Here is a 23790-nt window from a genome sequence, read left to right as displayed (position 1 = left end):
GGTGCAGCCCTTTGTCCTCATCGGAACCATCATGGCGGGCAGAGGGGACCCCGACAAGACGTCGAACAAAGGCGTCCGCGGAAAAGCACAGACACAACAGAATAGGATTGAGCGGTATGTCCAGCCGAAGACACCGCCTGCCACGGGGTCTTCTGCTAAAAGCCTTCCATCTACGGGCTCGCCTGACGGCTCCGAGCCTACCCTGAGCGACATTATGGGGGCCATTACCAGTTTTCGGGCCGACATGCAGCAGCAACATGAGATCTTGACCCACAAGGTGGACACTATGGCTGTTGATCTGACTCTCATCTAAGCCGACTTGGGCAAGACTAATGATCGTGTGAAGACACTAGACATTAAGACCTCCAGCCTAACAGCCGACGTCTCGGACCTGCAAACCGAGGTCCGGAACCTGCGGATGACTGCGGACCACTTCGAGGCGGCTGGAGGACTTTGAGGGACGTGCCAGGCGGCAGAACGTCTGCATTGTCGGTGTTCCGGAGGGTTCAGAGGAAGCGGCGACGGACCTCTTTGTGGAGGACCTGATAAAGACCCATTTGGCACCGTCTGGTCTTAGTAACTTTTTCTCTGTGGAGCGTGCCCACCGGGTGCCGGGCGGCCCGCGGAAGTCGGGCGTGGCGCCTAGACCCATCGTGGCGTGGCTTCTCAACTTTCGGGACCGAGATGCGGTCCTACAGGCGTCCAGACGGCATGGGCCGCTTAAGTACCAGAACGCTGAAATACATTTCTACCCAGACTCTACTAGGGCTGTTCAGCGACAGCGCCAGAGCTACGCGGGCGTGAACCGGCGATTGCGAGATATGGGATATAAGTACTCTATGATGTTCCCTGCCAAACTCCGGATTGAGCATGAGGGCCGTGCCCTGTTCTTTGACTTCGCTGAGAATGTGAGTGAATGGTTGGACACTTTGTCGCCGCGTCGGGACGCTCAAGATGAACAAGATGGAGGTGCGGCTGGTGGCTCGGATCTATGAGACTTGGCTCTACTGTGTAACATCGGCGTTTGGTGACCCCGCTTCATGAGACTGTCGGTATTGTTCTTAAGTGACCCTGCTGACTTTCCTGTCATTACATGGAGGGTGGCGGGAGGTGTTCGTGGAGATTCCTTACTCCTCTGGGACTTTTTGTAGAGTAGTTTATGGGGCGACAGGCACACTGCTGGTTGGGGGGGCTTTTTAGTCTGATGCAGGGGTGCAGGGTGGGGGGTGCAATTATGCAAGTTTCTTTGTTTGTTCGTTCTTTCTCTCTTCTTTCCTCTAGGCAATGGGTCATGTTTACTGCTGTTTTTCACTTGCTGTTTGGGTTGGCTGGGGTTGGGTGGGGCGTACTACGGGACGATGGGGGGTAGGAAATTAAAAGTGATCAGTTGGAATGTTAATGGGTTGGGTGACCGTGTTAAGAGAGGGGTGGTGTTTCAACTGCTTAAGAGACATATGCCCGATGTTGTGCTCTTACAAGAGACGCATTTGATTGGAAACTCGTGAAAAGCTCTTAACCGTAAGGGCTACAAGATGGTGGCCCACTCTGGGTTCTCTTCGGGCTCCTGGGGGGCGGGAATCCTGGTGCGTGCGTCCCTTCCCCTTGAGATAGACGTCACTGTGATTGATGAGAGGGGACGCTTCGCTGCAGTGGCGGGGAGATGGGAAGGGCGTTCCCTCGCGCTACTTTCGGTTTATGTTCCCCCAGGCCTACAATCCAGTACTTTCCAAGACCTTGGTGGCGCCATTTTGTCCTTGCCTGATGGTCTATTGATAATGGGGGGTGACTTTAACTCAGTCTGATCTGGCTCCCTGGACCGCCATCCGCCGAGAGATCTCCGCAGTTCCCAACTGTGGCTGCCTTCCTTTCTTGACTCCATGGGTTTGGTGGACAGCTGGCGACTTCTGCATCCCGCGCTCCGCCATTTCTCCTTCCTTTCGAGTGCCCATGGTAGTCTCTCTCGTATAGACTACGTCTTTACCTTAGCTGCACACGCGTCTGCTGTGTCTGAGGCCCGTTTTTTGGCACGGGGCATTTCCGATCACTCCCCGTTGTGGGTCTCGTTTGATTTTAACGTCGTCCTGTCTGACCGGCCGGTGGCGGTTAACCCATGGTATTTCCGCAATCTCAAGACTCGTACCCTCCTTGCTAAGGCCATCGACCTCTACTTCTCGGAGAATGTGGGCTCGGTTGGCTCGGCTGTTACCTTGTGGGAGGCATTTAAGACTGTGTTAAGGGGGGAGGCTCTTGCTCTCATTGCAGAGGCCAGGAGAGTCAGAGATGCCGACCTCACGTGTATTGAAGAAGAGGTCTTGCGCCTCGAGTCCCGACTGGGGCCTGAGCCCGACCCCTCTCTTTTGCATGCCCTTTCCCTTAAACAGACGGAATACCATGATCTCGCCACGAATGCTGCCCTTACCCTGGCCAAGGAACAGCAAGGTCGTATCTAAGACGTTGGCGACAAAGCTGGGAAACTGCTGGCTTGGCTGGACAGGCGCGAGATGGCTAGCCGCGTTGTGCCTGAGATCTTGGGCGAAGACGGGGTTGCCGTCACGGACCCAAGTGCTATTGCCGAGTCCTTTGCGGATTACTTCCGGGGTGTCTACACTTCCAACTCAGACCGCTCCGAGGCTGACTCGGCTGCGCTCCTCTCGACGATTGACCTTCCCTGTCTTTCCGAAGAGGACCGTGCCGACTTAGATCGAGACATATCCGCTGACGAGATCGCCTTAGCGATCCGTGCACTAAGGTCAGGTAAAGCGACTGGTACCAATGGTATTCCGGTCGAGTTATACAAAATTCGACCGGATGTGGTATCCCCGTACCTGCGGACTATGTTTTTGAAGGCATTGGATGAGGGCCTGCTCCCCCTGGACCAGAGGCTGGCCACCATTGTGGTTATTCACAAGGGACGTGTGCCGATCCTATCGCCCTATCTCTCTCCTCAATGTGGAGCCTAAGATCCTAGCCAACCTGCTTGCTAATCGACTGGTTGGAGTCATTGGTGATTTGGTGCACCCGGACCAGTCGGGTTTCATTCCCCGCCGAAACACTGCCCTTAACCTGCGTCGGCTCCATGGTGTTATGGCCAGAGCCCACACCCTCGAGGAACCGGCGGTGCTTGCTTCTCTTGGGCCATGCTGCGTACACACCCGGACTTACATGGCATTACCTGGGCCCCGGGCTTTGAAGATAGAGTTTCCCTGTACGCAGATGATATTCTGCTCTACCTCACTTCCCCCTGCAAGTCGCTCATTGTGGCATGCGACGTACTCAGACTTTTTGGACGTCACTCTGGCCTGGTCATCAACTGGGCCAAGTCTTCTCTTTACATTCTAAAAGGGGACACACCGCGCCTCCCCAGAGGCTGCAATATCCAGATGGCCGGACAGGGCTTTAAGTACCTGGGGATATACATTTCCGGTAGTCCTAAAGCGCGATACGACCACAACCTGCTCCCCCCTCTCCAGCGGCTGCGGAGAGACGTGGATAGCTGGCGCAGACTCCCGCTCTCTCTCCTAGGCCGGGCAGCATTGTTCAAAATGATGTCTTTGCCCAGGTTCCTGTATGCCTTACAGAACACTCAGGACCCGGTTCCGGCCCGCTATTTTCGGGAGATTGAGAGTTTGCAACGGGCCTTGCTCTGGGATGGTCGACCCCGCGTCGCCATCCAGAAGCTTACGTTACCGTGGTACGATGGAGGCATAGCCCTACCGGATGTGCGTCGGTACTATTGGTCCTCTCAGCTCACTGCTATCAATCACGGCTTTTATGGCCCTATTGATAGTCCCGGCTACGCAATGGACAGGTGGCTCTTACGCGGGGGCAACTACTATCGGGCCCTGTATTCAAGGTCCTTCGATCGGCGACTGTCAGGCCCGACCAAGGCAGCGGTTCACATTTGGCGGACGATCACTAAAGCACAGGGCTGGCAGGGCAGACTGACCAGGTTTACCCCACTGTACGACTCTGATATCTTGGGCAGGCTGTGGCACACCAAGGGCTTCGACAAATGGGACCTCATAGGCATCTCCAGGGTGGACGATATGGTTATTAAGGGTGAAGTCAAGACCTTTCCTCAGCTGCAGGCCGAATACCGTTTGGGCGATTCGGAGTTTTTCCGCTACGCCCAGCTGAGACACGCGTTGCTCTCTGCCAGGCCGACGGAGGGAGAGATCCCCGAAAGCTCCCCCTTAGAGGACAGGATACTGGATGGCCATATGCCTGACAGTGCAATTTCCCTGTCCTATAAAAAACTGATTAATGTTCGCACTGATCTCCTCCTGGGCTTGCGAGACCAATGGACGGCAGACGGCCAGGAACTTGACGATGAGGATTGGCAGAGTGCAGTGTCCTCCCTTAAGGAGGTCGCTATCTCCTCCCGTCTCCGACTGGTGCAATTCAAGATCCTGCACCGGGTGTATGTCACCGGCCCTCGACTCTTGCATATGGGATTCTCGCCCGATGGACTTTGTCGTCGAGGTTATGGTGCTCTCGCAACCTTTTTACATATTCTGTGGGAATGCCCCGTCATTGCCCCCTACTGGGCGAGAGTGCACCGGATTATGGGGGAGGTGACTGGGGTGGTGTTGGCTGCAGAGGCTCGGAGGTGTCTCCTCAACGTTTGGGAACCGTCTGACCACAACACGGCGCAGACTCGTTGGGTGGCCCTGGGCAATATGGTTGCCAAGCGTGATATTGCTCAAAAGTGGGGTGCTGCTGCAGCCCCCCTGGTGGTACAATGGAAAGCCAACATGGATTGGTGCATGTTCCGAGAAAAGACGGTCTATGTAGCCAGGAGGAGGCCCCAGACATGGAATAAAGTGTGGCGGGCATGGAATGCATACAGGGGCGATGTGTGCCTGCCGCCGGAACCTGTCCCTCTGGACGAACACTTATCACCGTAACCTGTGACACCAACTGTTTTATGCTGTTTGTACTTCTCCTGCTTTTTCCTCCCCCCCCTTCCATCCTATCATTTATCCTCCTTTATCGATTCTCTACCTGTCCTCCTCTGCCTTCTGCCGACTCCCTGACGACTCTGTTGCTCCATTGCCACTCTCACGCGCCTCTTGGCGTTTCTTTTCTTGGTTTAGTTCTCTTTCTTAAAAAAATAAAAAACAACCTGCAATGTTCTGATGTGAATCACCTTGCACTTTTCTCCTCCTGGTTCTATGCTGCCTTGCCTCCGGGATGTTAGGCTGAATAGCTGTGTGCTCTTTTATAATAAAGGTTTTAAAAATGTAAAAAAAAAAAAAAGAAGAGGCCCGTAAACCCTCCTACCACATTGTCAACAACTCCCTCTGCCAAGGAACACTCTAAGACACTCTTGAGATCTTTCCACTGCTAAAGAAACCATCCCTGAACCCAGCCAACCTCAGCAGCTTCTAACCTATTAGCTACCTTTCACTTATAGGGAAAATCATCAAGAAGCAGTTGCCACATCCTACTGGAGCACATAAGCAAGAATAATATTCTACAGGAATATCAACCTGTCTTTAGACCATAGTGCTGGGTCCAAGCCAAATGAGGCAGTGTGTACAAAATAACAATGGGTGGAATGAGGAACTGAGTGATCACCAGTGCCTGAGATTAATTCAAGCATTCCATCCATCACTTTTTTGTATGCTTTAGTGTGTCGACTTAAGTGGGTCGGTTATGCCCATCCGTGGGTTCTGTGCACACTGTGTCACTGGAATCAAGCTATACCTGGCTGATAAGCCCTAATTTGGACGACACAGGTCATGGGTTGCGTGTGTTCCGGTTCAGGGAGGACCTTGCCTGGAAGTTTGCATTGGACTGTTGCCATTGGAGTAAGGTCAAGACTGATTTGCATATGGCTGTGTCCAAGCTGAGGTGGTGTTGCAGGGATTCTGCTCATGCACAGAACTATGCACAGGAAACCAGGACCTTGGTGTATTGTGGTGTACCAAAAAACACACCTCAGTGCCCATAACCCAGATCCGACTAGCATTAGTGGCTTATTCGTTCTCCATGCTACAGCGAAGCTACCAATGGTTAGACAACCTAGAACATGTGACTTAGGAAACTCTCAGGAATAGTGGGAATCGAGAACACTCTTTCGTTCTAGGTCTCATACCAGTCCACAAGGTGAGTAATCAGAGACACGCTATAGTTTAAAATGTTTATTTTAACTAACATGCTCTAAGATGCAGTACTTTTGCCAATATTAACAAACAGATGCATAAGAATAATACGATCAGCAGTGTTACAAGTCCATAAAACACAAAAGGGGGAAATCATATTATAATGACAGTGGAAACAGGATTATTGTGTAGTTACCACCCTCCCTGTATTTGGAGCTCCTTGATGTTGGAAAGGTGGTCTCTAAGTGCCTCCTCATGCATGCAATGCAATATTAAAAGCACCCGCATTTGGGTTTGAGCAGCTACGTTTTCTGTTATGTCTAACGTGCGTGGGACTGATCAACATGAATTAACAGCATACATTGTTATTCGACCTTGAACGCGCTGTGCAGATTGAGGGCACAGAGCATGCCTAGATGGGTGAAAAACAGACAGTTCTCATGTGAAAGAGCACAAGCAGGTTATTTACAAAAGCCATATAGTGTTGTGTGTAAAAGCAGCAAAAAGGTGTTTAAGCATATACCTTACTTATGCTAACATAGCAATGTCTGCAGTTGAACCCATATCCTCGCTACAGTGGCACTTGCGCAAAATAAAGATGGAATGGATGTCGGTCCAAGTGATTACTAGTGGCTGATATTTCATCAACTCAACCATTCAATCCTACACGCCTGCACGAGACCTTCGATCCGCCTCTCACCACCTTCTCCTGGTACCCCGTTTTAAACGGAAGAAGTGGGGTGGCTCTAAATTTTCTACCACGGGTCCAGTCTTCTGGAACTCTCTTCCATTGCACCTCAGAACCTGCACCCAATACCCCCTTTTCCGTAGAGACCTGAAGACTTTCCTCTTCACCCAAGCCTTCCCATCTTAAACGCTCACCTCACCCTCTCTCCGACCTGCCAAGTAGCAATTGTCAGTGAGCGCCAAGAAACCGCCAGGTGCACGAGCGCTATACAAATCCCTTCAAATTCAAATTCAAAATGATATTAATTCAAGCATTCCATCTATCACATTTCTGTATACTTTTGTGCAACCCCTAGAAATCCAAACTCTAAGTAGTAGATGAGCCCTCCTCCTGGATGACAAGAACGTTCCCTGACCTCCTGCAGCCTTCGACACAGACAACAACCTGAAAAAACACATGGGATTTTCACATACTACCTTGAAATGGTTCACATCCTACCTCACTAACTGGCACCAGCTCATGCAAATAGGTTCTAAAAGGTCAAAGAACGTCCCTGTCTCCCGCGGAGCACCTCAGGGCTCCATCCTTTTACCCATAACCTTTAACCTCTACATGGGATCTCTCAGATCCATTCTCACAGACAGCAGCATCAAGATCCATCTATATGCAGATGATACTCAACTCTACCAAAAAAATTGGTAATCAACAACATCCTGCAATCTTGTCAACTAATTTACTAAAGTTAAACCCCACGGACTGAATACTTCCTGTAAGCCAACAGCTCAAAATAACCCAAGTCAAGCCTGTTTACCCAGACCCTCGACACAGACCTCTCATTCAAGCAACACATTGCAAAGAGGACTAACACCGCCTGGTTCCAGTTCTCTTGAAGAAAGTGAAGTTGTTTTTCCTGGAAGATGACTTCAGAACAGACGTACAAGTCCTCTCCCAAGGCCCTGGTCAACGGTCTCCCTAACACCACCCTAAAACCTCTAAAAGGGAGCATACATGAAACGGCGCAGCTCATCTAGGGCTTGAAGAAATCATATCACCTGCGCATTAAAGGACCTACACTATCTTGGATTTCAAACAAACAGCCCGGCAATTTACATTGCCCAGATATTTACTCACGGACCCTGAATTCATCCTGGGCATTAAGAATCACATACAGGAATATATATCACTAAATATTAATTCTACTGCTGTCAATTACGTATGGGATTCATGTAAATGCAGCATTAGAGGCTACACACAACAATATATATTTCGGGACAATGCTGAAAAGCGAGGGGTAGAAAAATCTATCACATCCACTATTCTAACAGCCGAACAACAACTCTCAGATGCTATAATACAAGGCAAAACCAACATTGAAGAATTAAGGTTAATATTAGTTTCATTAAGGGCAGCATTAAGTAAGACTCTTAGGGAAAAGTATAGCTCTAAAATACACAAATATAAACTTGCACAATATGAAGGGGGAGACAGGATCGGAAAAATATTGGCTTACAAGGTAGCTGACAAGAAGGCCAACACTACTATAAATACAATAAAAGGATTAGACTCCAAAATCTATAGAAAACCAGAGCAGATTCTGGAACAATTTGCCAAATATTATTGTTATCTTTATACCCCAGAATATATACATACCCTAGAAGCAATAGAATCATATCTGCTAACACATAAACCTGAAAGAGTGGACCCAGAAATAACTAGACTACTCGGCACTAAAATTTCTACTGAGGAAATAAGTAAGGCTATACAAACACTCCCCCTAGGCAAGGCCGCAGGAGAAGACTGTTTGCCTATTGAGATCTATAGGATCTGTGAACAGGAATTACTTCCGCTATTCCAGCAGTTGATAGACTCTATGGGGGAAACAGGAAGCGCTCCTATCTCATGGCGCACTGCTAAAATAGTCTTCTTTTTAAAAAATAACAAACCACCGGAAGAACAGGGATCATATAGGCCAATTTCACTAATTAATACCGATGCTAAAATCTTTGCCAAAGTACTGGCCAACCGTTTAGCCCCTATAATGCCTGATCTGGTCAATTGCCAACAACATGGATTCGTGGTGGGGAGAGCCACCACAGCCCATGTCAACACCGCGGTAACCGCCTTTGATGTTGCGGCAGTTACTCTTGCCCCCCTCGGAATGGTCATGCTAGATGCAGAGAAAGCATTTGACCGAGTGGGGTGGGAGTACCTCTGGGCAGCATTAAAGGCATTCGGTATACAGGGACAATATCTGGGATGGATTCAATCTTTATACGAGACACCAACCGCCATAGTCAGCTATATGGGAAACAACTCGGATAACTTCCCAATAAAAAGGGGCACTAGACAGGGGTGCCCTCTTTCAACCCTGCTATTCGCTTTAGCTCTAGAACCATTCTTAAAAGCATTAACAGCTCAAGAATATATTATTCCAATAGAACATGAAGGAAAGTGCCTAAAAATCACCGCCTTCGCCGATGACATTGCCTAAAAATCACCGCCTTCGCCGATGACATTGCCATATATACCATCGACCTGGTACAAGCCATACCTAATATAATTAAGGAAGCCAGTGATTTTGGCGATATCTCGGGATATCGGTTAAATGTCAATAAAACTCAAGTAATAGCGAACTATCAACCCTTACATCCGATAACAGGGCTATGCCCTAATGCTACCTATTTAGGGGTGAAACTTACCCCCAATATCAAAAAAATTATTCGGCTAAACTATGATCCCTTACTTAAGGAAATTACTTCCACTCTTAAAAACTGGCATAAAATACCACTTAGCTTGATCGGACGTATCAATACAATCAAAATGAAGATAGTACCGAAAATACTCTATCTATTTAGATCCATCACTCTACAACTGAACCAATCATACATTAAGATAATAGAAAGCATCTGTAGCAACTATATTTGGGGATATAAAAAAGCCCGCAGGTCAATGATGGCCATGAAATTATCAATTGAAAAAGGGGGACTAAATTTTCCAGATCTAAAATTCTACTTTTTTGCCACTTTCATTCAACGCATACGTAGCCTTTTGTCTAAAGAAGTTCCTATATTTTACCACCAATTCATGTTAGGGCCACAAAGCAATCAGTTTTTATTTCGGGTACACGACCCAAACTACTACAAGAGAGTTACATTTAAGACCGCTAGAGCTATTAAAAGAATTTGGGATCAAATTATGGACAATGACAAAATATCTTTTTTTAATGCTGAATTGCCAATATGAGGGAATCCAGGGATGCCAAACAATTTCTCCGATGGTGCTTGTGCTCAATGGATAGATCAGGGGATTAACACCCTAGGACAGTGGTTCCCAAACTTTTTTAACCCGTGGCTCCCTTGACCAAATAGGCAGTTGGCCGTGGCTCCCCACCATTTTTTCACCGGCGGGTGGGGGGGATGTAAGCAAGACCTCTGGAATACTTCCTGTTGGCGTCCTTAAATTAATTGGGATGCAATGAAGGTATTGGGGATAAAAATGATAGCGGCTGCTAGCTAGCTATTCACAAATTAATTAATTGCAAGTTTATATAGCGCTAGGATCGACTCCCGGAGGAGTATCTCCGCGCTTCGACCGCTGCGAAACCCTTCCTGGCTTCCCTGAGAGATGGTCCCTTAATGGGTATCTCCAGGGTGAGACCAGGCATCCCCGGCGGTCTGGTGGGGCCGTTAGTGCAGATGAGGCAAGCTTATGCCCAGAGTTGCCGAGTGTGATCGCTGATCAGAGTGGGCACCGAGGCGAGAGAATTATCGAGTCCGCTGACCCTGGTCCAGAAACCTGCCGCGTCGGGAATCGAACTCTGGTCCCGGGCCGTCCTCTGCTCTCGGGTCTGCCGCCTCTAACCAGTGAGCCACACTACTGCACAAACTACCAGCAGACCATTAGTCATTCTCAGAAGGGTTGTAAGCACATCAAGTAGTACCCGAATATCATCAAATTGCAAATTTTGGAACACTGGACAGATGATTTTTCACCTTTTCTTTAAATTAAAGGTGACGAGTAGCATATTGGCAAGACCTGGGGTGCACATCTACAGCACTTTATTCATTTTGAAAGTAAACACAAAAAATATTTTTGTTATAGATGCACATTAGCAAGGGCGAGATACAGGATGTACTCAAATATTGCGGTGGTTCATGTATTTGTTGGGTTGACTTGACATGGTGGCCCACTCAGAGCCCACTCTCCCACCTCATGGCATTGGCATTTCACCTGTAATTATGAAGTTTGTGCACTGGAATGCAGGAGGGATCATTTTAATTCTCCACAGCACACAGATTAACAATCTTTACTTCATAAATGCATTTTGTGGTCAAAGCAATCTTTTTTTGTTTTTATATCCTCAATGCAGCAAGTTTCTTTTTTAATATTTTATTCAGGATTTGAATTTGACCTGCTGGACCATGCCAAAGACTGATAAATATTGGCAGAGCCCACTGGTCTAATCATTTTCAAACTTTCACACATGAAAGGCGAGACTGGCTGCTAGTTGTAACAAATAAATGCACTAGCTGAGGGTCATCGGTGGATGCTACAGATGTGGGGCTAGAACCACTGACTCATTGTCGGTGAAATTGCTCTCCCTTCCAGCTCCACCATTAAGTGAGGCCTTTCCCCACCCAAGCCCCTGCACTCTTGAATGTTGGAGGCCCTCCTCCACCTGCAGGTTTCACCTGCGCCTCATCCCTGGTGGTCCAGTGGACCTCTGTCTCCATTCTCTTTCTCCGCTTTTTCTCTCCTTTTTCACTTTGTTTTTTTCCTCACTTCTATCTCCCCCTTCACTCTCCTTCTGGGTCTTTCCTCCACTTTCTGTCGTTTCCCCTCATTTCAAGCTCCCCCTTTCACTCTCCTGTGTCCTCTGTGTCTTTCCTCCACTCTTTCTTGCACTTTTTTGTCGTTTCCCTCTCATTTCAAGCTCCCCCTTCACTCTCATTCTGTGACTTTCCTCCACTCTTTTTTGCACTTTTTCTGTTGTTTCCCCCTCATTTCAAGCTTCCCTTTACTCTCCTTCTGTGTCTTTCCTCCGTTTTTTACCCTCATTTCCATCTCCCCCTTTCACTCTCCTGTGTCCTCTATCATTCCTCCACTCTTTCTTCCACTTTTCTGTCGTTTCCCTCTCGTTCTCGTTTCAATTTGCTCCCTTCACTCTCATTCTGTGTCTGTCCTCCGTTTTTTACCCTCATCTCAATCTCCCCTTTTCACTCTCCTGTGTCCTCTGTATCATTCCTCCACTCTGTCTTTCACTTTTCTGTCGTTTCTCCCTCGTTTCATTTTGCCCCCTTCACTCTCATTCTGTGTCTTTCCTCCGTTTTTTTTTACCTTGATCTCTGCTATATATTGTTTTCTCAAGTCTAGAACCTTTCTTGCATATAGCTCTCTTTATATTTTGTCACGTATCCCAAATACACGCAGTACAATTTTTTCATTTGCACGCCTGAAAATATGACTTTTACTTGTCTACATACAACATTGAAGGCCCTTCGACTAACACAGAATTATAAAATCCTTCTTTGCTCAGATGTGTCAACTTCAATAATAGCACCGAGGCGATTCATACACTTTTTGACACCTGACTGATTCCGGTCTCCCCATGTAGGAAAATAAAGAAAATGGGGCTTGGCTTGTTAGAAATTAAGCCTGTGCGCAGCGTTTGTAGTGTTTATTCATGCATGAGTGTGATCGTGTGTTTGTTTGTTTTAATGGCGTATAATCACTCTGGTCTGCACTTCTGACATCGCGGCACAGGGGGCCTAACGTGTCAAGATGCTATCTTTCCCACATCGTGCGCGGCGCCCCTGGCTACTGATAACGGCGCACCAGGGCGCCGCGGCGCACAGTTTGGGAACCACAGCCCTAGGAGATCTTTACGGTCCAGAAGGCTTCTTAAGCTTCAATACACTAAAAATACTCTATAAAATTAAAGATACTATGTATTTTAAATACATGCAGATACAAGATTTCTTGATCAATAAAATGAAAATTGAGAGAGTAGAGCAGTCAGACATTCTACAATGTATTTATTTGAACCTTACTAAATCTCTCAGTAGTAAAAGTTATACTCTTCTAAATAAAGGCCAAGTTGGTGATTGTGGGAAAATAGCGGACAAATGGACCAATAGGTTGGGAATCAATATTAACTCTAGCCAGATTGCGGGCTCACTTAAACAAATAAATCGGGTGGTCCATTCCTCAAATCTAAGGTTACAATTCTATAGGACAATCACCCAAATATACTATACACCACAAAGAATCTCTAGCTGGACTTCTGGCAATATCTCCAATGAACGTACCAAATGCTCAAAATGTAATAAGGAAGCTGCTGGCATAAAACACATGCTCTATCAGTGCCCGAAACTCTCAACTTTTTGGTTGGGAATAACAGACGTCCTTAACAAAAAACACATATCATCCCCGGCTCTTTCTGCCCACTTAGTCCTGCTAGACATACAAGACACCAATAGCAACTTTAAAGACTTAGTATCAATTATTTTAGCTTGCGCCAGATTGGCCATTGCGCGGACCTGGATATCGAAAGAACCCCAAGTGTCATGGAATGGTGGTATTTAATTTATGAAATATTCACTATGGAGCTCTCATTGGCTTAACTAAGAGGCCCTAAAGCATTAAAAAGAAGGGAAAAAATATGGGGAACATTTATCAACTAAACGGATGATCTTAATGAGCGACCGGCACGTTAGTTTTTCTTTTTGTCATGTTTCAGACCTTTGTGAATACCTACTTTGCAATCTCCTGTTTCTTTTTTTCTCCTCTTCTTCTTTTTCTTTATATAAAGACAATTATATGTATAGGTGATTATATATTTGTATAACTAATGTGATTTTATTATTGTATTTATCTTTCCTCTTGCAATAAATAAAAAAAATTAAAAAAGGACCTACATTGGCTCCCCCTGCAGCCCAGATGACCTTTAAGATCATTTGCATCACGTATAAACTCAGGGAGGAGAGCGCCTACTGACACTACCTTCTGACTTGGTGTAGTATGCCATATCTGGGCTCATTCTGACTATGTGCAGGACGCATGTTTTGGCACAATGTGTGTAGCGTTGTATTACAATTATCAGGGTGTCACGGTGCTGTCAGGCTCGGGTACCGTCAGGCCCAGGTCTATAGGATGCAGTGCTTGGGACCATGTGAGGTGAGGTGAGGTGAGGTTCCCAAGTGCAGCGATGGGGGCCTCAGTGTGTTTGAAACGCTTTCTATTGTAGAGTGAATCAGTCTTGGTTGTAGTCTGTGCCTACAGTCCCCCTTCACTGCTCCTCACACCCCCCGCCCTCCACTAGAATGTTTTAAGGTCAAGTGAACAGTCTGGGTTGAATATCTATCCTGATGGAAGGAGGGATTGTGTCTGGTTCTCTCTCAAGTTCACTGGTTCCCTCCAAATGTCTGGGGCTAATTATGACTCTGGCGGACAGTTGGATTGGAGCGAACTATCATAGGACATGATGTAAACTGTCCCCTTTTAAATTTATGGAGCTCTGCTGGACCCCAGGACCGAGGAAGGACCTCTACTGAAGAGAACGCTGAAGACCAGAGACGGGAATGATGGCCGTCTCCCTTCTACAGGAGGCGTTGGACCCCCAGGAACGAGGAAGGACCTCTACTGAAGAGAACGCTGAAGACCAGAGGCGGGTATGATGGCCGTCTCCCTTCTACAGGAGGCGTTGGACCCCCAGGAACGAGGAAGGACCTCTACTGAAGAGAACACTGAAGACCAGAGATGGGAATGATGGCCGTCTCCCTTCTACAGGAGGCGCTGGACCCCCAGGAACGAGGAAGGACCTCTACTGAAGAGAACACTGAAGACCAGAGATGGGAATGATGGTGGTCTCCCTTCTACAGGAGGCGTTGGACCCCCAGGAACGAGGAAGGACCTCTACTGAAGAGAACACTGAAGACCAGAGATGGGAATGATGGCCGCCTCCCTTCTACAGGAGGCACTGGACCCCAGGACCGAGGAAGGACCTCTACTGAAGAGAACGCTGAAGACCAGAGATGGGAATGATGGCCGCCTCCCTTCTACAGGAGGCACTGGACCCCCAGGAACGAGGAAGGAACTCTACTGAAGGTCCCAGGAGATGGACTGAATGCGAGTAGAGGGTTCAGTGTTCAGCGACTTGAGGTGAGGAGGTCGAAGACTCTGAGCCTGTGATCATAGGCCAGCCTGATGTTCATTCATCCTGTGAGGGGTCTCCAAAGCCTGTGTACTTCATGCAACAAATGCTATAGGAGAAATGCACTTTGGGCCTAATAAAGATGCAAGCCTGCCATACCGGGACCCTGCACTACCCTTTGTAGCTGATAAACCCTGCATTGCTGGTGGGTCATCAGCATCAAACCCCTCCTGACCCTGTGTGCTGCACAAATCACCAATCCAGCTCTTCTGCAACACCTTCCACTGTCTTCGATGAGCATCTGAGCCCGTGTGACAAACCCTGCATTACTGCACTTGCGTCTGCTGTGTTGATGACCATGTGAGCCTGTGTGCTTAACCCTGCATTACTGCTTCGCTTTTTCTGCATCAGAGGACCGTCTTATCCCGTGGGCTACATCCTGCATTGCTACAAGTCTCCATTCTGTGTCTGATTACCACATGAGCCTGTGTGCTGCACCCTTCATTAATGCACCTCTTCTGCTGTGTAATAGGGGTATGTGACCGCATATGCCACACCCTGCATTGTTGCACCTCATCTGTTGTCTGATGACCATGTTTGCCCACGTGCTACTTCTTGCATTACTACATGAAGTCTTCTGACACCGATGACTGCGTGAGCCCATGCACGACTCACTGCACTGCCGCACTGAATCCTTTCAGTCCAGCTTGAGATCCCAAAACACCCACACACAGACCCTTTTGATCGTCTGCAGCTGCCACTGTGGCTCAAGGTATATGGCTTGTGATCTCAGCGCTCTGATAGACACACATTGTGCTCTTTTGCAGATTCTTATATAGGTCTAACAGAGTGTATTCACTTATAATCCCTAAACACCTACAAACTTACCTTGTGATTTTGGGTTGGATCCAGGGATTGCATAGTGGTCCCTCAATACCCAAACACATATCTTGTGGGTCCACAGGTTACATTGTGATCCCCGAATACCCACTGACACATATTGTGCTCTTCTGCAGCCTCTTCTATGAGGCTCATAGTGCACAACCTGTGATCCCTGAAAGTGGACAGATGTACCGTGGATTCCTCCGTGAGACTCACAGAGTATCTTCTCTTGAGAACCCTGGACACCCACATAAACACCATGTGCTCTTGGGCACGCTTCTCTATGGGATGCACAGGGTGACGTTTGATCCCACAACGCCCCAAAGCATACTTTGTGTCCTCCTAAAGATTTCATGAGGGAATCGAGAGGCCCCCCCCCCCCAGCGTCTATGGGAGGGGAGCCTTTAGTGGCATTTCGTGCGAGAAGCGGCAAAAAGAGAGGCTGGGCCAGTGCACAGGGTAGTGGGAGGGGCGGCCAACAGGAAATATGAGGAGGTAGGCTAGGCTTGCAGTGCGTCACCTAGGTGCGCAGGCTTCCCCTAACCCCCAGGGAAAAGGATAAGAGCCCTGAACACAAGGAAGAAGCCCTCTTTGTCCTCCCGCCTCGGGCGCTACGGGTCGCAACTAGGAGCAAGTCGCAGGTTGCGGCGGTCACCGGGGTGAGGGGGCCTCACAGCGAAGCAAAAACGGATAAGGTGGGTGTTTAGGGCTGTTTGTCGGCGCTTTAGAAAATGACTGTGATAAGGTTGTTTTTTTTAAAGCACGAAGTGCGCACGGATTTTGAAGGCCGTACCGGCGTAGCTCACCGGGTAGGAGTAGGCGGTATCTCTTTAGTGATCGGGGGTTCGAGGCCAGGATCTGACTGGCTTTAATTTATTGTGGGGTTCAGTTAGAAAATAGGGAGGGTCCGTTGCAGGTTCCCTAGTGGAGTGTGTCGATTTCCTGGTATTGTGGGAGCAGCGGCGATTAAAGAGTAGTTGCGTTAGACCGCACGTTGACATTGCTCCGCTCAAGGCTATTTTTAATTATTCCTTCGTGGAGAGGGCAATTCAATCTGGTGAAAACGGGTTGAAAGCTGGTGCACAAGGAAAGGCGCAAAGCAGTACCAGGTGGCCGCATCTAGGGGGTAGACGATGGGTAGTTACCTGGAATGGAAGTGAAGCAATGGAGATGGGTCGTGGCCTGCTGGCACAGCCCACATCCAAGGTGGCTCTGGAGATCCTGGATTGTAAAGTCAATTGTAACCTGTGGTGCAAACAAATACTGCAAAACCTAATGTTTATCAATGTGTGTTGGATTGGTTTAATAAAGTTGGTCTAATGTTGACAATGCATCAACAAATAAAGAGGGCGTTATCTGAGAATAAATAAAGACTACGCAGTGAAGACCAGACACTTTGCATGGTGTTGTTTATGGTGGGCAAAAAGGAGGGCAAAGTATGGTGGGGACGAATCGCACGTTATATGCCTACTATCACTTGTGATCCCTAAAAGCCCCTCTGCAGTTTCTTCCTGTGAGAAACTTGCACACACACTCCTTGTACAGGCCCATGATCCAACAACATCCTCACACATACCTGGAACTCATTATCAGCCTCGTCTATGGGCTCGCTGTGGTTTGCTGTTTGATTCCCTGAACATCTACAGACATACCTTGTTCTCTCCTGCAGCCCCCGCACTCAGGTAGGGTGACCAGATGGCTCCATGCCACCTAGACACAACTATTCCAATTCTGCGCTTTTGATTTAACATATCAGTGCATTCTGGGAGTTGTGGTCACCTGTGATATGTAAAGGCAAAGTCCAGGAATGGAAAATCGATCTCCCAGTGGTATGGAGCAATGTTGTCACCATATAAAAAGGGTGACTCGTGATCTCTAAACCCTCACGAACACAGCTTCTACTCTTCGACTGCCCTGTGATGTGGCTTATCAAGTGAAGTTGAAATCTCTCCATTTTTTACAGACATACTTTGTGCTCTTAACTTGTGGTTCCAGAACACCCACCCACGCACCTTGTGCTCCTCTGCAGGTTCCTCAGTGGGGCTCCCTGTGTGACTTTGTGAACCCTGAATGCCCACAGACGCACCTCGTCCTCTTTTCCAGCCCCTTCTATGAGGCTTGAACAACCGGTGATCCCTTAAATCCGACTTAAATACCTTTCATTCCCTTGTGTCTTCATTATTGAACTCTGAACTCAAATACCCTGAGCTCTTCTGCAGACTCCTCCTCTACACAGAATGACTCGTCACATCTGAACACGTGCACACATATAGCTCGTGCTCTCAGGCTGCCTCCTTGATGGGGTTCACAGAGGGCCTTGTGATCCCTGAATTTCCACAGACAAACCCCCTGTGATCTTTACTTGTAGTTGCAGAGAAACCACACACACACCTTGTACTCCTCTGCAGTCTCCTCTTTAGCACTTGCTAAGTGAATTTTATAGTCGTTTGACTCCCGGCAGACCAAACATATCATCCTCTGATCCTCTGCACAGAACAGCCTCGGTTTCTCTTCATGTTCATTACACAGATTCTCCTCCGGCGGCTTCACGGGGGGCAGATGAAGTTGTTTTAACATTTCCACCATGTTCCCAAGTTGTCTGTTGGGTCGGAGGTTTTCCCCAGAAGATATTTCCCTGCACTGTGGGCAGGGGAAGTTTCCATCTCTTCCCTCCCAGCTCTGGGTGATGCAGGAGCGGCAGAAGTTGTGTCCACAATCAATCATCACCGGATTCTTGAAATATTCAAAACAGATAGAACAAGTGGCCTCTTCCTTGAGGTTCCCGAGCTGAGCTGCTGCCGCCATGATTCAGAAATGCAGGCAGTGAAGGTAAGTTTCAGTTTCTCTCTTTTTGAAGTGGGTGTGTCTGTGAGTCTGTCCCTCTCTGGCTGCACCGGGACTTCCGGGTTCATGTAACAGTCAGAGCAGGAGGAGGACTGCCTCCTCTGCTGCCTGTGCTTTACTTATAGGTTCGAAACTTTCTCAGCTAAAATAAAGTACATTTTCTTTTGCTTTGGGATTTTGTAAGTGCCATAAGCTGTCCCCTAAATACGATTTTCTGTGAAAACCTTTAAAGGAAAAATAATATATATATATATATATTGTTTAAGAATTGCACAGACAGCTTTAAAGTTTTTGGGCAATATCTCACTGCATTTGCTATTTTAGGTTTATGTTTCAAAGCCTGTCAAATACCTTCTATTGCTGCATTTTTTAAATGTGTTGCAGCCCTGCATACAAATACTAGCCCGGCCTTGTATGAGTGAAGAGGCAGGGATCCAGAGGGGATCCGGAGGGGATGCAGGAAGAACCGGATTGGGGGGTTGGAGGGTTGGAGGGAACCGAAGGGGATCTAGAGGGGAGCCGCATATAATCGAAAGAGGCAGCGTCGTCCGATAGAAGAAGAAAGTTGGTGATCAAAGGCCTGTAGGGTCGGTGCCCAATAATGAGGCCTCAACAGAAACAACAAACATGGACACACCAGACAGAGGGACAGAGGCGTGAACTATATGCATTGCACACCCACAATGGGGGCAGAACAGTAATCAAGAGGGGAGAGGAAGTGAGACCAAAACAGGGAGAGAAGAAGTGAGAGAAAGGGTGGGGGAGAAGTAGGTGCATCTGCGCCAATTATACAAGGAGAAAGACACTCAAAATGGGGAATAAGCAAAAGGAAGAAAGACTAAAAGATGGAAACATTAAAGGGAAGAAGGAAGAACAGGAAAAAGGTATAAAATATCCCACAGTTAAGCGTGAAAACTCTGTTTCGGCCTCCAGAGTATGAAGACAACATTAGCAAAGCAAGCATTGGTAAAACCAAGACAGGACACAAAAAGCTTGAGTGGACTCCATCTCCAGGTCAACTTGAAACAAATGAGCAGAAGTGCCTGCCTCTAAAGCGTTGCAGCTTTAAGATTAGCTGCAGAGAAGTAAACACAGAGGTAGAAAGCCAGTGCTTTGCCCTCTTTCTCCTTGTTATCAATGCCACAGCACATTACCCACTAACGCAGCTGGCGAGGTGCTGGGCGTGGACGAGAGAGAGTGTTCCGGCACTAGGTCAGTCTTTTCTGCAAGGAATGGTCACTGCCAAACAGTACATTGTATTCAGATTGCATTAATATAGCGCTTCGGGCAAACAGCGAGGCGCTAAAGCAGACCGAAGTTAGACTGGAAGTAGTAGACTGGGCCCCATGCCCCACAGAGAGGGGAAGTTCCTAAAAAGAGGGGAGCAGAGCTGTGTGGAGTGAACAAGTTAGGAAAGAGTGGGGATGTCACTTTCCTCACCACTCACAATATACTTACTACCACCAGCGGCTCTCGCAGGGCAGCAAGTGCAGCACCTGTTCAACACAGGGTACACCATAAGGCTGTTTTCAGTGCACCACCTCCCCGCCCCCTCAATAACACACACCCTGAAGAGGGCCCATGAAATGTAAATGTAAATGTCAAGGTATTTGTAGAGTGCACTGCCACCAAGCGGTTTCCTGGCGCTATTACTCATACCGCTGTGGAACCCTTCCTGGCTTTCCCTGTGAAGTGTCCACTCCTGGGCACCCCCAGGGTGAAGCCAGGCCTTCTAGCGCTGTTGGGGCCGGTGTGGGGGTCAAGCAAGCTATTGCCCAGAGTTGCAGCGTGGGGCCCATGATTAGAATAGGCACCGAGGCGAAAATTGTCAGGTCCGAGGAAATTGAGCCCAAGACCCGCCGAGGCGGGAATTGAACCCTGGTCCCGGGCCAGAACTCTGCATCAGGGTCTGCCGCTCTAACCATTGAGCCACACTCCTCCTGAAAAGGCAGTGAGAGACCATTACTGTTTCTCTCTGTGTCTCAGACACTACTAACTGCGGTTTCTCGCTTGGTTCTGAAAAACGAGGTCTCTTGTCTATTTCCCAGGGAGGGGTAATATTTGCCCATTAGCAGGAGGTGGTGGAATTTGCATGTGAAAAGAGGTCTGTGCCCTCTCAATCTCTGGGCTGTTTAACCCATTATTGCCTGCAGGAAGAAAGGCAGACAGGAAGGAGTTAAGGCTTATTTTGCATTTCACAAGTCTACCAAGTGCCACCAAGACACAAGATGCCATCCCTGGCTTTTTAGTCAACAGAATGTTGCATTGTGGGTCTTGTAGTTTTGCTTTTAGAAGTTTCATTATGGACTCAAGCCCCGCACTCACGGTGTTGTTGGCTAAAATGACAGAATTGGCTATATGTCAACTATGTTTTAAAACTTTACAAAGTCACGTAGTCCTTTTTAAAAATCACTTTCTTTATATTTAAAACCAAAAGTAAACACTGCACATATATGTTCAATGTTTCACTCACATCATACACTAAAACAAGCATTGGTAATCTGCAATGTTTTCTCCTATATTTAGTTGAAGCTTTTATGCCGAGCTTCACATCACAAGAAAGGTACAACATAGACAGTCACAGCACAGCCTTCGCAAACCTAAATAATACGTTACAGGCAATTGGCAGTTGGAGAAGGAACATCACATGGATCTGTCACCCATACAGGACCGGCACAACACAGAGAGCTAACACATTAACGAGGGAACGAGAGAGGCTTAAAAACAGTTCAATGAAAAGGAGGCACTGTGAAGAAAAGTCATTGCCTAGCAACAGACTGTTTGGTTAAGCTGGGAAGCTGGGATTGAAACTAGGGCCATATTATCAAGAACGGGCGATAACATTATTGCAGCTTTAGTGGCAGGAAACCTCCGTTAAAGCAGCAATAAGGGGCTTGATAATATGCCCTATAGAATTCCAATAGAAGCCCAGGTTTGATGTCGATAATCTGGCCCCAGGATAATATGCCCCCAGGTTTCCTGATAAGACAATGTGCAATCCAGATTCTGGGTGGATATCAACCTGTTTCTCCTTCAGCCCTGATTGTATTAGTTAGGGCATTCAGGTTGTGGGTGCTGCCAGGGTTCACACACTATGGGACCGGACCCAATCATTGTTATAGCGCATACACATCAGGTGGTTTCACCCAGGGGTAAGATAAGTATTCTGAAAGTATGATAGGTTTGTGCCAGAGGTAGGTACTTAAAATCATAGGGTAAGAAAATCCTAAATTCTGGATTGGTGTGGATACAGGAAATGGAGTACTGTGTTACAGTGTCGTAGCTTGCCTTGAAAAAGCCCTCCGCCCGCTGGCCTTTTGGGTGAAACACATATCGGCTGTTCTTGTGTTCACTTGCATTTGAATGAAGAAGAAACTTCTATAAACACAGTACTCCCTTTCCTGTATCCACAACGCCAATCCAGAATTAGAAATTGCCTTGCCTTAGGATTTTAAGTACTTACCTCTGGCACAAACCTATCACACTTTCGGAATACTGATTTTATTAGTGACTCATGGAAACAAATCTGTTGTCTTTTGTCTCCTATGAAAGGCCTTTATTACTGCTATATACGGAGCAACGTTATAGTCTATTAAACCATATAAAGGAAAGGATTTAGTACAGTGCAGTTCTTGAACTGAATTATTTCAAGGTGCTTTTAAACATATGATCATTCAAAAGGAGGCAGATGGAAGAAAAGTAATCTCCCAAGGTCACACAGTTTGGCCAAGCTGGGAAGATGTGATTTAAGCCATTGTTTCTGGGTCACGGCCCCACAGCTAGTTTTGCCCAGGGACATATAAAAGGCTCTGACTGATTGGAGCATGTTAGGCAAGTGCATTCAACATATCCTGGTATTTATAAGATTGGGCAACAACAGTGAAAACCTCCTTTGTGAGAAACAAGGTTGTTGGTTGACTGGGATGTGAGCCCTGGTCAAGCAATAGCCACAGTCCCTTGCTGGGTGAAGCACAACAAGTCACTAAAGTAAGCTGTGCTTAACCCTAGGAAGCTTGGCACAAAAAGCAGTCAGGCTTTACGTAGAGGCATTGTGTAAAATATTTATGTTGCACACAAACAACATTAAAGTTAAAACCCAACCCAAGAAAAGTCCTAAACCAATTTATTAACATAGAACATATTTAAATAAATGATTTGATACCAAAAAGACAAAATCAAGTCAGTGGAACTGGAGTTATGATTTTTTCCATGTTTAAGGTTCAAAATAACGCATAAAAGATCAATGGGCCAACCGTGGACTTACAGCCGTGTGAGACCGAATTAAAGTCGAAAGTGAAGGCTGACTGCAATGCAGTGTTGTTCAGATAAAATAATTGGATTGGCCTGGTCAGTGCTTACCTTTTGACTTTAAAAACTTCTTGAAGAAAAATACCTGAGAAGGTACATTTCTGCAGGGCAAGGCTGCAGGAGGTGTTTGAGGAAGAAGCGTCATTGTCGGATAGCCTTAGGTTGAAGCTGCAAGAAAAATGTCTACATTCGGACTTGGTCGCCGAAATGTAAGTGAAACATTTCTAGTGTGACGAATGGCTGTAGCCAAAGGCAGCAACATTGATACCCCTGTGGCGCAGGATCGCTGAAACAAATTTGCTGTTGTGGAGAAGAACGCAGTTGGAGAAGCCACTAAGTATATCCGACCGGCGATGCACCTCGGATGGATAGGCAAGCAGTTTGGTCCCGGTCTCCTCCTTGTTGTCAGAGCACTTTTTGGCCACATTTTGTTCAAGTCCTCAGTTTTGACGATTGGCTTTCTGGGCACCTTTCACACCATAAACAAGGGCCCAGGACTGGTGGGACACCACTTGGGGGTTTAGGGCTCACGTAGGCTGGGCCCAGGTGCAGGTTAAAGATGGTGGTAGCCTTTTATATCCCTGTGGCTCTGAAGAGGAGATTAGTAAACTAGCCCTTGGAGTCCCTTCTCGTAGTCCTGGGTGAAGGTGAAGATGAAGGGCTGAACAACAGGACTGACCTGTGAGTTTTCGATGCCGACTCCAGGCAGCCAAGCAGTCTATTCAGCTACAGCAGCAGTCTGGCAGAGTGCACAGCAGGATCAACAAGGATTTGCAGAATGAACCGTCGCCCTCGTGGTTACTTGTGAT

The 23790-nt window shown here is 47.4% G+C and overlaps 1 protein-coding gene across 1 annotated transcript in view; it reads right to left on the bottom strand.

The window, feature by feature from the left end:
- LOC147710220 (E3 ubiquitin-protein ligase TRIM39-like) overlaps positions 1 to 18634 on the bottom strand; it is a 179270-nt gene extending 160636 nt beyond the window's left edge. The window contains exon 1 of the mRNA XM_086920900.1: positions 18221 to 18634. Coding sequence (XP_086777026.1) covers positions 18221 to 18634 — 414 coding nt within the window. The remainder of the gene's footprint in view (positions 1 to 18220) is intronic.
- Between the last annotated feature and the right edge of the window lie 5156 nt (positions 18635 to 23790).

Source organism: Lissotriton vulgaris, chromosome 5 (genome assembly GCF_964263255.1).
Source record: "Lissotriton vulgaris chromosome 5, aLisVul1.2, whole genome shotgun sequence".
Lineage (NCBI taxonomy): Eukaryota > Metazoa > Chordata > Amphibia > Caudata > Salamandridae > Lissotriton > Lissotriton vulgaris.
Note: the sequence above shows the minus strand (reverse complement) of the source record. Positions and strands in the feature narration are given on the sequence as shown.